General features: G+C 45.5%; 1 protein-coding gene across 1 annotated transcript; it reads left to right on the top strand.

The window, feature by feature from the left end:
• The first annotated feature begins 3809 nt into the window (after nt 1-3809).
• LOC123397635 (transmembrane protein 230-like) lies at nt 3810-8009 on the top strand. The gene is made up of 3 exons (XM_045092169.1): nt 3810-4083; nt 6898-7157; nt 7605-8009. Exons 1-3 carry the CDS (start codon nt 3830-3832, stop codon nt 7682-7684), a joined length of 594 nt encoding a protein of 197 aa, XP_044948104.1. The 5' UTR covers nt 3810-3829; the 3' UTR covers nt 7685-8009.
• The last annotated feature ends 5425 nt before the right edge of the window (nt 8010-13434 follow it).

The following is a 13434-nucleotide window of genomic DNA, read 5'->3' as shown; positions in this document are numbered from 1 at the left end:
GGGGTTTTAACGGGAGGGGCCACCCACCCAGAGGGGGACCAAATAGGCCTAAAGGTGGCGCATCAGCCCCTGGTGGGCTGGGCGGCCAACCCAATAGGCCTATTCGGCCAAGTACAAGGAGGGACAGGGAATCCCACTGAGGAAGGGGAATCCCACTAGGAAGGGGAGTCCTCCTCCACCAAACCGAATTGGAGGAGGACTCCTCCCCCTGGGTTCAACCGAACCTCTTCTCCTTGGAGGAGAGGGCAAGGCAGCCCACCTCCCTCTTCCTCCTATATATACTAGAGGGGAGAGAGGGAAGCCAACACAATACTCTAAGGCACACCCCTCTCCCTTCCTCTAGATCTTTCTTCCTCTAGATTGGTTCGACAGTGCATGGCGTAGCCCTGCCGGATCAGCTCCACCACCATCACCGCCACACTGTTAGGTTGTCAGAGAACTCAGCTACCACTCCGCTCCCTCTTGCTGGATCAAGAAGGCGGAGATTGTCATCGAGATGTACGTGTACTGAACGCGGAGGTGCTGTTCGTTTGGCACTAGATCGGGATGGATCGTGATGAGATCGCGGGACGGATCGTGATGAGATCGCGGGATGGATCGTGATGGGATCGCGGGACGAATTGCGATTTGAATCACGAAGATGTTCGACTACATCAACCGCGTTATTTACGCTTCCGCTTAGCGATCTATAAGGGTATGTAGATGCACTCTCCCCTCTCGTAAATGGTCGTCACCATGGATAGATCTTGTGTGCGCTTAGGAATTTTTTTGTTTTCCATGCGACGTTCCCCAACACTATGTTCATATTTGACTTTGCCATGTGACCAAATAACTACAATATCAACAATGTTGAGTGAACCCATTGAATTAACTGTTGATCAGAAAGAACCATGTGAATCAGAGAATAAATCAAATTTGCATCAAATATTTTAAAAAAATTGTACCAATGTTTAATCATTTTGATATGACCTCTAATCTTGGTGATGATTCTATGTCAAATGACTTGTTGCATGTTTGTTTATTTAAGCATGTTGTAGCATGTAAATTTGAAACAATGAAAGTGTATTCACCAATGTTAGGATGGTTTAATGATGAACATTGTCAATCTTTCGATATGAATAAGGACTTCACTTATATGTGCAAACTAAGTTGCAATATTTTCATGCTTTCTACTTCTTGTGATAATATTTTGGCTTTATATTTCATAACATATGAAAGTTACTCATGTATACCTATGTCATATGTGCAAAAAATAAGGGAAGTAAAAATGGATGACATATACATATACAACATGTATGCTTTGTCTCTTTTGTTGGCCATATTTCAAATTAAGCAACGCCGAGGACGACTTTGTTTTCAAGAAGGGGAGGATGATTAGAACATGGGTACCTTGGGTATGACCAAAAATATTTCATATTTGCATATTTTTGAGGTGATTTCTTATAATTTATGCAATAATTTATTTATGTTATCCGGAACAAAAATACTTCACCTATTTTTACTCCATGCCTAAATACAGAATTGTCGAATGCTTGCACGAACCACGTGTGAAGATAAAGGAAAAGGAAATGATTAGGTGTTATTCAATAAGTCCTATCACATCAAAGGAAATGATTATGTGTTGTCAAAGAAGTTTTCTCACGTCACTTTTAGCCCAAGAGAAGATAAAGTCCAAGTCTCTCACGTTTTGGACTCAGATTCAGACTGCATAGACATACTTGTCTCAAAACATCAACAACTTTTTCATACGTACTCCTAATTGGGTGATTCTTTTTTTGGCTGAAAAGTAGATTTTATGTAAGTTTCAGCCCAATTGGAATCACCTTAAAATTCGTTCAGAGCGTGGAGATATCGACGAAACAATCTGACATTGCACCAGAATCTGAGTCAAACTACAAGTCCAAAGGTGTTGCATCACCTTCACTTGGGCCCATAGGCCTTGTAAGATCTAGGGTTAGTTTTAGGTTGTCTTGGTACGTCCTCCCACCTCCTTGGTCGCTACCCCTTCCTCCTATATAAGTAGATCAACCTAGTAGCTTTTTGCTTGGGATTTGTTTAGTTAAAAGTTAGCCATTGCAACTTCGCGTACTTTGTTTGTGTCCAACGACCAGACCAAAATCTCTTTCAGATCCTCCCCTTATCAATACTTCAAATATATTCTCAATATTCAGATTGCTTTTATCATATTCTTGCTTGTTCTTCGATTGTTTGCAGGAAGAGACCTTCACGGTCAGGTTGATCGTGCTCCGGCGTGGTCAATAACCTCTTGGAGTTGGTTTAGTGATTGCTAAGGCGCGACGTCGTGCACATTTGTAGTCAGATCGTCAAAGTCGTATCCACCCAATCGATAGTTATCATCTCATCGAAAGATCGGGACCCTCGCCTCTATCACCAACTCTCTCCTCCTCTATGCAGCGGTGTACCACCTCTCTTCCCCGCTGTAATCTCTACTTAAACATGATGCTTAATGCTTTATATTATTATCCAATGATGTATGGCTATCCTATGAGGTTTGAGTAGATATCTTTTGTCCTACGGGTTAATTGTAGCGATGTTTTTTATATGAGTTGTATGTTGATATCGTGTTGTTCTAAGATGCCCTCCGTAAGGTGCACACGTGAAGGATTCACGCTGGAGGGTTTACAATATGTTCATGATTCATTTATAGTGGGCGGCTATAGTGAGAGAAGCTTGCACCCGAGTAAGAGAGTTGTTTGCGTATGGGAGTAAATATGACTTAATGTTTAATGCTATGTTTGGGTTTACCTTAATGATTTCTAGTAATTGCGGATGTTTGCTAGAGGTCCAATCATAAGTTCATATCATCCAAGTATGGAAAGTGTGTTAGAGTATGCCTCTTCCGGTCTTCCTCATTGCATATGATAAGTATCTATCATGTTATATTCAATTACCTATGGACAATCTTCTCTTGCGTTACAAAAGGTTTTCTACTAAACAACTAACTAAATTGATATTTGTCTAAAACAATAACTAACTTTTATTTTCGTGTTCTTTATTATCCTGCAAAACTACCTATTACACCTACTAAATAGTTCTAGTTTCCTTCCCGCAAAGTAGTTTCATACTTGTTCTAGGTAAAGTAAACGTTAGCGTGCGTAGAGTGGAATCGGTGGTCGACAGAACTTGAAAGAATATTAATTCTATCTTTAGCTCCTCGTTGGGTTCGACACTCTTACTTATCAAAAAAGGCTACAAACGTCCCCCTACACTTTTGGGTTATCACTCGTCACGGCCATGGCAGCGACTGAGAGAATTGCTGCCGGTGGTCGTGCCAACCCTAGCCCGAGGAGGGCGTGCGTCTTGAAGACGAGGGATTCCTTTTCCTTGACGCCGGTAAGATGCTGCGGTTGACGTCGCACGACGACCTCGACGACGTAGGTCGCAGACGCCTTCATCTCCTTCGCCTTTGTCCGTCAGGCCCTCCTCTTTGCCGCTTTGGCGTCGAGTCTGGCGAACTCCTCCGGCGTGCACTCGGATCGAGGCTTCCTGTGACCATGTGACCCTTCTTCTTCACCGCGGGTTGCGCGGCCGCGGCCGCATCGTCGGGGTTCCTCGGGGTCGCCGTCCATGGAGGAGGGAGGGAAGGGGGCATGCGGGGAGGTTTGGATGAAATGGAGTGAAAAATGGGATGAAGGGAGAGAAGGACAAGTGCGCGCGTCCCGGTTGTCCGCGCGCTGTCGGTTTGACCGCAAACGCGACCAAACTTAAGACGGAAATGGATCGAAAGCGGACTGAAAACGGACATTTGTTCGTTTGATTCCGTACATTGTGCTGGGGTTTGTGTCAGTTTGCCCTCGAACGAAAGCTGATGGACGATAGTTGGTCTTATTTCATGATTTGTATGCAAGCATACTTCCTCGAAAACAAGAAAAGAAAGGGAAGAAGAAAAGAAAGGAAAGAATGCCCAGCTACTCTTCTGCTCCTCATCTCTGATCGTTCCCCTCACCTCGCTGGCTCTCTCGTACCAGACCTCCTTAACCACGCACCAGCCGGCAAGGGCGCGCCCTCCGGCGGCCGGCGACCGGCGACCGGCGACCTACTTCAAAGGAGCACGGATATCAGGTAAGCCCCCATCTCGCCTCTCCTTCCCGTCTCCTCTTCTTCTCCTATACCCCAGAACAGTAATGGCCGTCTCTCTCAATTCCGGCCGAGCCTCGTCCATGTCCCTCCACCGCCCAACTGCAGGGATTGATTCCCCCATATGTTTCGCTCTATGGTGACCCTTGCGCGGCCACCTCTCTTCTATTTCCCGTGCCGCCACCGCACGTTCGTCCCCGCGTGGAGTTCCCGCCGCCGCCGCCTGACCTTCATCAGCTAGCGCCCCCTCGCCGCAACCCCATCTCCGTCTCCGTGTACTGGATCTCCGCCTCTGCGTGGCAAGCAGCAGGTCCTACGCGTGGGGCCATCTGCTCGAGCTTCTCATACTACCTCCCTGGCACCTCGTCACCGCCAGATCCTCCTCTCCCGAGTACTCCCTCACGACCGCATCACCTCTCGGAAGCAGGTGGCAGGCAGGACCGTTGAAGGAGTCCGCATCCTCCATCCCATGGATTCAACTTGTGTATTTGCTTGTGAATTTAAAGTTAAACCACTTGCTTTGTATTTCCCATAGATTAAACATATTTGCCATTGATAGAAATCCTGTGTATCTCCATACTAAGTTTCGTATCAGAGGTTCAACAAAATCTCTCACAAAAAAAATCAATGCCATGGGATCCTTGTCTAAGGCTAGAGTTGACACATATATTGACGTGACCAACTTGTTAAACATGTTCCCTATTATATGAGCAGTGTTGTTTTTGTCGATGAGTTTGCTTGCTTGGTAGTAGTAGTACATAATACATTAATATTGATGAAATGGGTTATACTAGCAATTAGTGAAAGTGCAATGCTGCAATGGTTTAATTTTTTATTTTATTTTGGAACCAAAGACTGGGGGAAATCCCCCATATGAAATGGTTCTATTGGGCATTGCACATGGCCTCATCGATAATAAGATGCTATTAGTGTTCTTTTTGTAGTAGTTTCCTGCTTTCTCAGTCTTGCAATCAGAAGTCAGATTTACAGCAGAACAGGCTTGAACTAAGTTGTTGAATGGTATGTGTGAACACAGATCGATATATGTAGTAGGAAATATAGATGATGCTGGGGTTTTGAAACCTTAGATGCACACTTAGGGTTGTTTCAAGTTATCGCCACTGTGAGAATAGTGCTATTTCCTTGCAAAAGTAAAATTTGTGCGTTGCTGTGATACACTTAGTGGGAAAAACCTATATCTAATATGTTGTACCACTCCCACTGCTTGCTTTAAAATATTAAGTTTTTACTTGTGTTCCAGCATATAAGGTTTGCATGTGGTTATGATGTTAATTTCTCTCCTATCTTTCTCTTATTTCATTCGTCTTTCATTACTTTCCTGAACATTTATGCATCACCACCTAAGAAAACATCCATCTTTCCAAGACACTTAAGTAAGAACACATGCAGTTATAGCTTTCATCTTTCCAAAACACTTAACAATGGTTCATATAGCATTCCCTTTAGCAATTCCATGGTTTCCTGGAGATCAGAACATTCTTACACACCATGCCTGTTAAAGTATCCCATCTAAAAGGACCACACAAAATTCTATGGAACTGGAGGTCTAAGTGAACATAACTCAGCATAGAAATGCAGGTTTTAAGCATTTTCTTTCATACTATATATGATGCCTATTGCTTTCATACAACAATGAGTTATTTTAATGCAAACCATGGTACTTCGTCCACTCATGAAAGAACTACATCCTAGCATCGACGAAGTCAAGTCTATCCAGCTTTGACCAAATGTACCATCATCAGATTTTGGATTACATATATGAAAAGGAAATGTCATGCATATATTTGCGATTTAAGTTCTTCAAGTCACAAGTTAATTATTTTACAACTTATGTAGAAGTATTGCATAACTTTATTGATTGAAGCTGTGTCTTCTTGACTTTGAAATGTAAGAAGTACTATTCTTTTGTTTTCTACAAGTTGTGTACAAGAGATTTTGAACTAAAATAATAAGCAAAATAATTGAATTGAATGTTCAAAGTTGTTATGAGAATCCCAAATCTTTTAACTGGACGTACTTTGGGTTATAAGTATTATGTCATTGATTTATCTGTTCTACATGTTCATTCAATTGGTTCCAAACTACATGTAGGAAGGAACTCCTGATGAGCTTCACTGAAAAATCTTGTTAAACGCTGTTCTGGTCACATAATGGAGAAATATCTTGATAAATGTTTGCTTGGTCATATAATGAAATTTGAACTCTTCCCCGAGGCTGATAGCATATGCAATGTCTAATGTACACTATGAAGCATTACCATAGCATATTTTAGATAGCCTCCTATCTGGATAACTCCAATTTTGTGACCCATGGCATTGTCTTAACTGTTTAAGTGCTTTATGCAGCCAATATATTGGCAAAAGGCTGCCTCTCAGTTTCTTTCTGAGTACTAGTAAATGCTGCAATGCACGTTAATATTAAGCAGTATATTAATTGCATGTGGATATTAGGTATGATATTATTTTTGTGTTAATTATGTGTTAGTGCTATATTTGATATGATATTAATTGCGCGCTACACACATTGAGTGCTCGCCATTGGAGCAGTCTAGGTGTTGGATTGACCTGGTTTGATGGCCGAGATCAGTTGAATCTGCGCCCTTGGGTCTTTTTATATTGGTATAGATATGGAATTGCTCTGCTTCCTTCATCCGTTGGTGGTGATTTCATTTTGTGATTTCATATTAGCGTTCCTCAACTCTTATGTCTTATCTTGTATTACTTTGGCCATTTTTTGTACTTCTACTCATAGTATGTGTTTCCAATGCTGTTACTGCAGTATGGCGGCCAGACGGAACATTCCTTATTCTGTTCTACCTACGGAGGACAGGGATGAAGACAATGTTGACCGCCGGTTCACATACACTCCAAAATCCTTGAGGAGAATCCCGTGGAAGTCAATTGCCCTAGCATTGTTCCTCCTCCTCCTGGGAAGCTCTCTTCTGTTCCTTTCATATTTTATATCCACAGGTCACATGGAGGGTGATAGCTCTCAGGTGTATGGTCTATTGTTCCTGGGTATCCTTGCCTTTCTTCCTGGTACGTCAATGTTTATTACTTCAGTTTCTATATTAAGATTGATAGGCAACTGTTTCATCTTCTGGTATGAATATTGTCTTCCTCAAATTGTTCCATGAGTATTCCTGTAACAACAGTGGGTGCTTGCATATACTTCCTGTACATACAGTGGCCATTTACATCACTGGAGTAATTGATCATGGTGTAGTTTTTTTCTTCTTCTTTTCATACATATGTATATACTTCTTGTAAGAAGAATGCCCAGTTGTATGACTGGAGTATGCGAGACAAGGTACACTGTCGTTATACTGAAAAAAGAACTTTTCCTACTCTTTTGCATCTTAACTATTACGCTGAAAACAAATATTGTCTTGGTCTTTAGCATCTCATATATAGAACTGTTCCACTTTTCAAACGAGTACTATATAGTTTTAACGTGTACATACATATTTTACACGGTCTATGCAGGATTTTACGAGACGCGTGTTGCATACTATTCATGGAGAGGAGCACCGGGGTTCACCTTTGCGGCCATTCCAGATTATTAGGCCTCGATTTTAACTCATCTACTGGCTGTAAAGATATTGAACCGCAAGAGCAAAAATGCGAAACTTCATCGAGAATGAAATGAACACTTATTGTTATGTTTGTACTACAAATAACTAACATGTAGGCGAAGTCACACTTTCTGTTGATTCTATGTCAAGCAACAGCTTTGTTTCGTCAGGCAAGCTACATGTGCTGCAGAGCTAAAGCTGCTCTTGCGCTTTGCTTGCTTGTGCATTGCTATGTAGATTGATGTTCTGGAGTCACCTGAGATATTAGGTTTATGCCTCAAGTATGTTATAATCTACAAATATATTTTCAGGGCTTTGTTCTGGAGTCACCTGAGATATTAGTCTCAGGGGTTTGTTTATCTAGCATGCTAAGGTTTGCCATTCTGGATCCTAAATGCCAGAGCGATTATGTCACACATCAGTTTCAGGGTTTGTTTGCACTCCCATGAGAAAGTACTACCTGGCAAAAGTATAAGTTTCACCTTATGGTTTACAGGCATTTTTACATGCAAGTCTCATGTACTATTACATGAGATTTGAAACTTGGGGTTACAGCTGTATATAATCGTTCAATCGGATTCTGTTCCGGTAGTTGATGTTATGACGAATGATGGGTCCTCGGCGACTTTAGTGGCCGAGGCCAATTCCAGCGCATGATCCTAAACTTTAGTGGCCGAGGCCAATTCCAGCGCATGATCCTAAACGGACGTCCGTTTTTGCATGCTTTTGTCCGTTTGAGACGGTAATGGAGTAGCCCATGTCCGGATCGGGCTCCGGGTCGGTGTGACTAACGCACGGCCGTAGTACATGTCTTGGACAGATGACATGTGGAGCCGACCGTGCGTGTATAGTTAATTTGAACGGTGGAAGGTAGGTGACCATCTGTCATGAGGTCTTGATGCGAACGAGAGACGCGTTCGTTCGCTTTTGGTTTCTGCTTTTCGCTTGAAACCAAACCGTAAGCAATGTTGCGCTGGAAATGAAACGGATTGGATACAAAACAATCAAGATGGGTTCTGGCCATCGCGCGTTGAGTCGTGGAATTTGTTTGTTTTGCTCCAAACAAATAGGGCACAGGATGGAGCCGTGCGTTCGAGTTGGCCTTATATTTGATGATTGTGTAGTCATGACGCTGGAATTTGCACAAGTTTAGTACGACTATTGCCCAAGAGAAGCTGACCAAATTGTTCACGGAGTTTGCAAAATTGGTGTTCACGGATAATGTTTCATGTGATTGGGGCGTTAGGGGGTGATGACCCTTGTATGAGACCTTACGGTCCCTTGTAGTCGATGTAACATTTTTTTGAGGATGATTAAGCTAGCCAAGTGGTTTTACCTTAAAAAAAGTTCAATTCGAGATGACGAGTTAACGGAAGGAAGAACCACAAGCGCAAGAACGTCCATTGTTTTTTGATTGGGAAATGTGTAACATCAACTGTGAGAAAACAATGTCGTGTAACAAGGAGCAACATGCTGCTCGCCATGGGCACACCGGCCACCGGCGCAGCGCTGCCGCCAGTGATGCACGCAGCAAGAATATCGAAGGCGGGCGCCACTCGTCACCTGTGCTCCAACAAAGCATACATGAGGGAGGTTCGGCTCCTCGCCGCCGTTGTTGCAAGGCAGCATGAAAGCCGGAGGCGAGCGCCGGTCGCCACCGGTACTGCAACGTTGCATGTACGCAGGAGGTGCTGCGTTGGAGCTTTTTTCGCGCCGTCGAGGTTGCATTGGAGCCTCGTCGAGGTCCGGTCGTTGGAGCTGTGATGGGGTTGGAACGGACTCCGTCGGGCTGCAGTGAAACTTTGTCGGAGCTGTAATGAAGCTTTTGTCGGAGCTGCTAAGGCTGCAATGAAGCTTTGCCGGAGACGTCGCGCTAGGTGTTTCCATGGAGCAGCCCTCCGGTGGCTCCCGGTGCTGCGTTGCAGCGGCCGCGGGCGGCTCTGAGAGCTGCCATGCAGTGCTCGCCAGCGGCTCCAGTGCTGAGATGTCGCAGGCGCACGTATCACAGTGAGGTGTTGTGTTGCTTTGCAATGTCGCCTTCTTCACAGAAGACGTGGGTGCTGAACTGCATCGTGTGGTGAATGGGTTCAGAGGAAGGAAGACTTCAGGCTGCCTTGTCGAGACCGACGGTCACCAGTGCCATATCGGATGGCTAATTAGGCGGATGATTTTCTAATTTGTAGCATCCGCCTTTCTGATTCGAGTACGCAGCGGAATACAACTTCGAATACTTTTACACGCATAGATCCAGATGCTGCTGAAAGGTTGTGATATCAGGTTCATCTGTGCCTGGGCTTCGATTATAATTTTCGCTAGAAAAAATACAACTCTAAATAAAAACACCCTATGGACGGCTGAATCTTGCTATCGGTTGGTTCCTCCCTTAATAAGGACTCTAAAAACTAACTCCAATGTTTATTTTGAATACATGGGCCCCTCACAAAAGTGAGGTGGCACATCACTTATAGGAGAGTAAATAGCATACAACCATCACAATTCGGGTTAGGGTTCCAAAAAATTAGAAGAATTATTTATCCCCGATAACTACCAACTCATGGGTCGACTGTTTAAAAGAATACTAACACCCATTGTTTAAAAATTAAACATGATATGACAAGAAGGGCCCGCACCTAAATGATCCGTCTATTTGACCGTTAACTCACATGTACGGCCCACATGTCACCATCTAAAAAAGCAATCAGATCCGAGGAAGTTTTCTAAAAAAGCAATCAAGTCCCTATGAGTTTTCATTCAGGACCCTACAATATTTTTGCAAAAAGCAATTAGGTCCCTCCTCCAGATCCCGAGAAGTCGTGCTCGCGACACTGTGCCCGGAACTGCGACGCCGCCTCCTCCGGGCGGCAAGTCGCGCCTGCAGTGGCTTGGTCGACGCCGTGCGTCGCCTGTGGACGGCGAGCCGCAGCCGAATCCACGTTGTTCCTCGCTTGCGGCTGCCGCCATGCCTGCCTCGCGTGCGTCGGCCACCATGCCCTGCCTCTCATGCTGCCACTGACATGCCCTGCCTCCCCCGCCTCTCCTGCGTCGGCCACCATGCCCTGCCTTCCTTGCCTCTCCTATGGACGAAGATTTGCGGTCAGATCCACGCGTTCCTCACGTGCGGCCGTTGCCATGCCCAACCTCCCCAGCGACCGTTGCCATGCCCTGCCCTTCCCTGCCTATCATGCGGCCAAAAATGTCATGCGACCCGTGCCTCGAGTTCCTCAAGCTCGACGCAGACGGCGTGCTCTGCTGCTGGAGTACGCACCTCCCGTCGCCGTGGTCGAGGCCGGCCTCTGGAATGCCTCCTTGTCGCCAACTCCACCACCATGAGTTCCGGCGAGAACCTCCTACGACCATGGGGAGGCTGGGAAGGGGAGGAAGGGACATCGACGACTCAGGAGGGGAGGCGTGTTGGAAATATGCCCTAGAGGCAATAATAAATTGGTTATTATCATATTTCCTTGTTCATGATAATCGTCTATTGTTCATGCTATAATTGTATTAACAGGAAACAATAATACATGTGTGAATAAATAGATCACAATGTGTCCCTAGCAAGCCTCTAGTTGGCTAGCTCGTTGATCAATAGATGATCATGGTTTCCTGATCATGGACATTAGATGTTATTGATTACGGGATCACATCATTGGGAGAATGATGTGATGGACAAGACCCAATCCTAAGCATAGCACTAGATCGTGTTGTTCGTATGCTAAAGCTTTTCTAATGTCAAGTGTCTTTTCCTTCGACCGTGAGATTGTGCAACTCCCGGATACCGTAGGAGTGCTTTGGGTGTATCAAACGTCACAACGTAACTGGGTGACTATAAAGGTGCACTACGGGTACCTCCGAAAGTGTCTGTTGGGTTGGTACGAATCGAGATCGGGATTTGTCACTCCGTGTGACGGATAGATATCTCTGGGCCCACTCGGTAGAACATCATCATGAGGTCAATGTGACTAAGGAGTTAGTCACAGGATGACATGCTATGGAACGAGTAAAGAGACTTACCGGTAAGGAGATTGAACAAGGTATAGGTATACCGACGATCGAATCTCGGGCAAGTTCTATACCGACAGACAAAGGGAATTGTATACGAGATTGATTGAATCCTTGACATCGTGGTTCATCCGATGAGATCACCCTGGAACAAGTGGGAGCCACCATGGGTATACAGATCCCGCTGATGGTTATTGGCCGGAGAGTGTCTCGGTCATGTCTGCATGATTCCCGAACCCGTAGGGTCTACACGCTTAAGGTTTGATGACGCTAGGGTTATAGGGAATTGTTATACGAGGTTACCGAAGGATGTTCGGAGTCCCGGATGAGATCTCGGACGTCACGAGGAGCTCCGGAACGGTCTGGAGGTAAATATTGATATATAGGCTGGATGGGTTTGGACGCCGGAAATGTTTCGGGCACCACCGGCAAAGTGTCGGGACCACCGGAAGGGTTCCGGAGGCCCATCGGGAGGGGCCACAAGCCCTGGAAGGCTACATGGGCCAAGTGCGGGAGGGAACCAGCCCCTAGGTGGGCTGGTGCGCCCCCCCACACTCAGCCCAGGCGCACCAGAGAGGGAGGGAGGGGAAACCCTAGGCGCTGGTGGGCCTAAGGCCCACCTAAGGGTGTGTCACCCCTTCTCCTCCCTGACCGCCGCCCCCTCCCATCTAGGGCTGCCCCCCCGAAGGGGGAAACCCTAAAGGGGGCGCTACCCCTCCCTTCCCCCTATATATAGTGGGGGTTTTGGCCTTTAGAGATACGGTTCTCCATCTCTCTCTCAGCGCAACCCTGCTCTTCTTCTTCCTCATCTCCCACGGTGCTTGGCGAATCCCTGCCGGAAGACCTCGTCTCTCCATCGACACCACGCCGTCGTGCTGCCGGAGATCTTCCCGACCTCTCCCTCCTCCTTGTTGGATCAAGGTGCAGGAGATGTCACCGGGCTGCACGTGTGTTGAACGCGGAGGTGTCGTGGTTCGACACTAGATCGGAATCACACCGTGATCTGAATCGCCGCGAGTACGACTCCATCAACCTCGTTCTAGCAACGCTTCCGCTTAGCGATCTTCAAAGGTATGAAGATGCACTCACCCCTATCTCGTTGCTGGTCTTTCCATAGGAAGATCTGAATATGGCGTAGGAAAATTTTGAATTTATGCTACGTTACCCAACAGTGGTATCAGAGCTAGGTTTTCTATGCGTAGATTCTATGCACGAGTAGAACACAAAAGGTTGTGGGCGCTGATTTGTCAATTGCTTGCCGCTACTAGTCTTATTATTTTCCGGCGGTATTGTGGGATGAAGCGGCCCGGGCCGACCTTACACGTACGCTTACGTGAGACATGTTCCACCGACAGACATGCACACCGTGCATAAAGGTGGCTAGCGGGTGTCTGTCTCTCCCACTCTAGTCGGATTGGATTTGATGAAAAGGGTCCTAACGAAGGGTAAATAGCTTTGGCATATCATCGTTGTGGTTGTCACGTAGGTAAGAAGGTGTTCTTGCTAGAAACCCAAATCAGTCACGTAAAACTTGCAACAACAATTAGAGGACGTCTAACTTGTTTTTGCAGGGTTTGACATGTGATGTGATATGGCCTAAGTTGTGATGTTACATGTGTGATGTATGAGATGATCATGTTATTGTAATAGGATTCACGACTTGCATGTCGATGAGTATGACAACCGACAGGAGCCATAGGAGTTGTCTAATTTATTGTATGAGATGCAACTCCATGTGTTTA

This window comes from Hordeum vulgare, chromosome 5H (assembly GCF_904849725.1).
Source record: "Hordeum vulgare subsp. vulgare chromosome 5H, MorexV3_pseudomolecules_assembly, whole genome shotgun sequence".
NCBI lineage: Eukaryota > Viridiplantae > Streptophyta > Magnoliopsida > Poales > Poaceae > Hordeum > Hordeum vulgare.
Note: the sequence above shows the minus strand (reverse complement) of the source record. Positions and strands in the feature narration are given on the sequence as shown.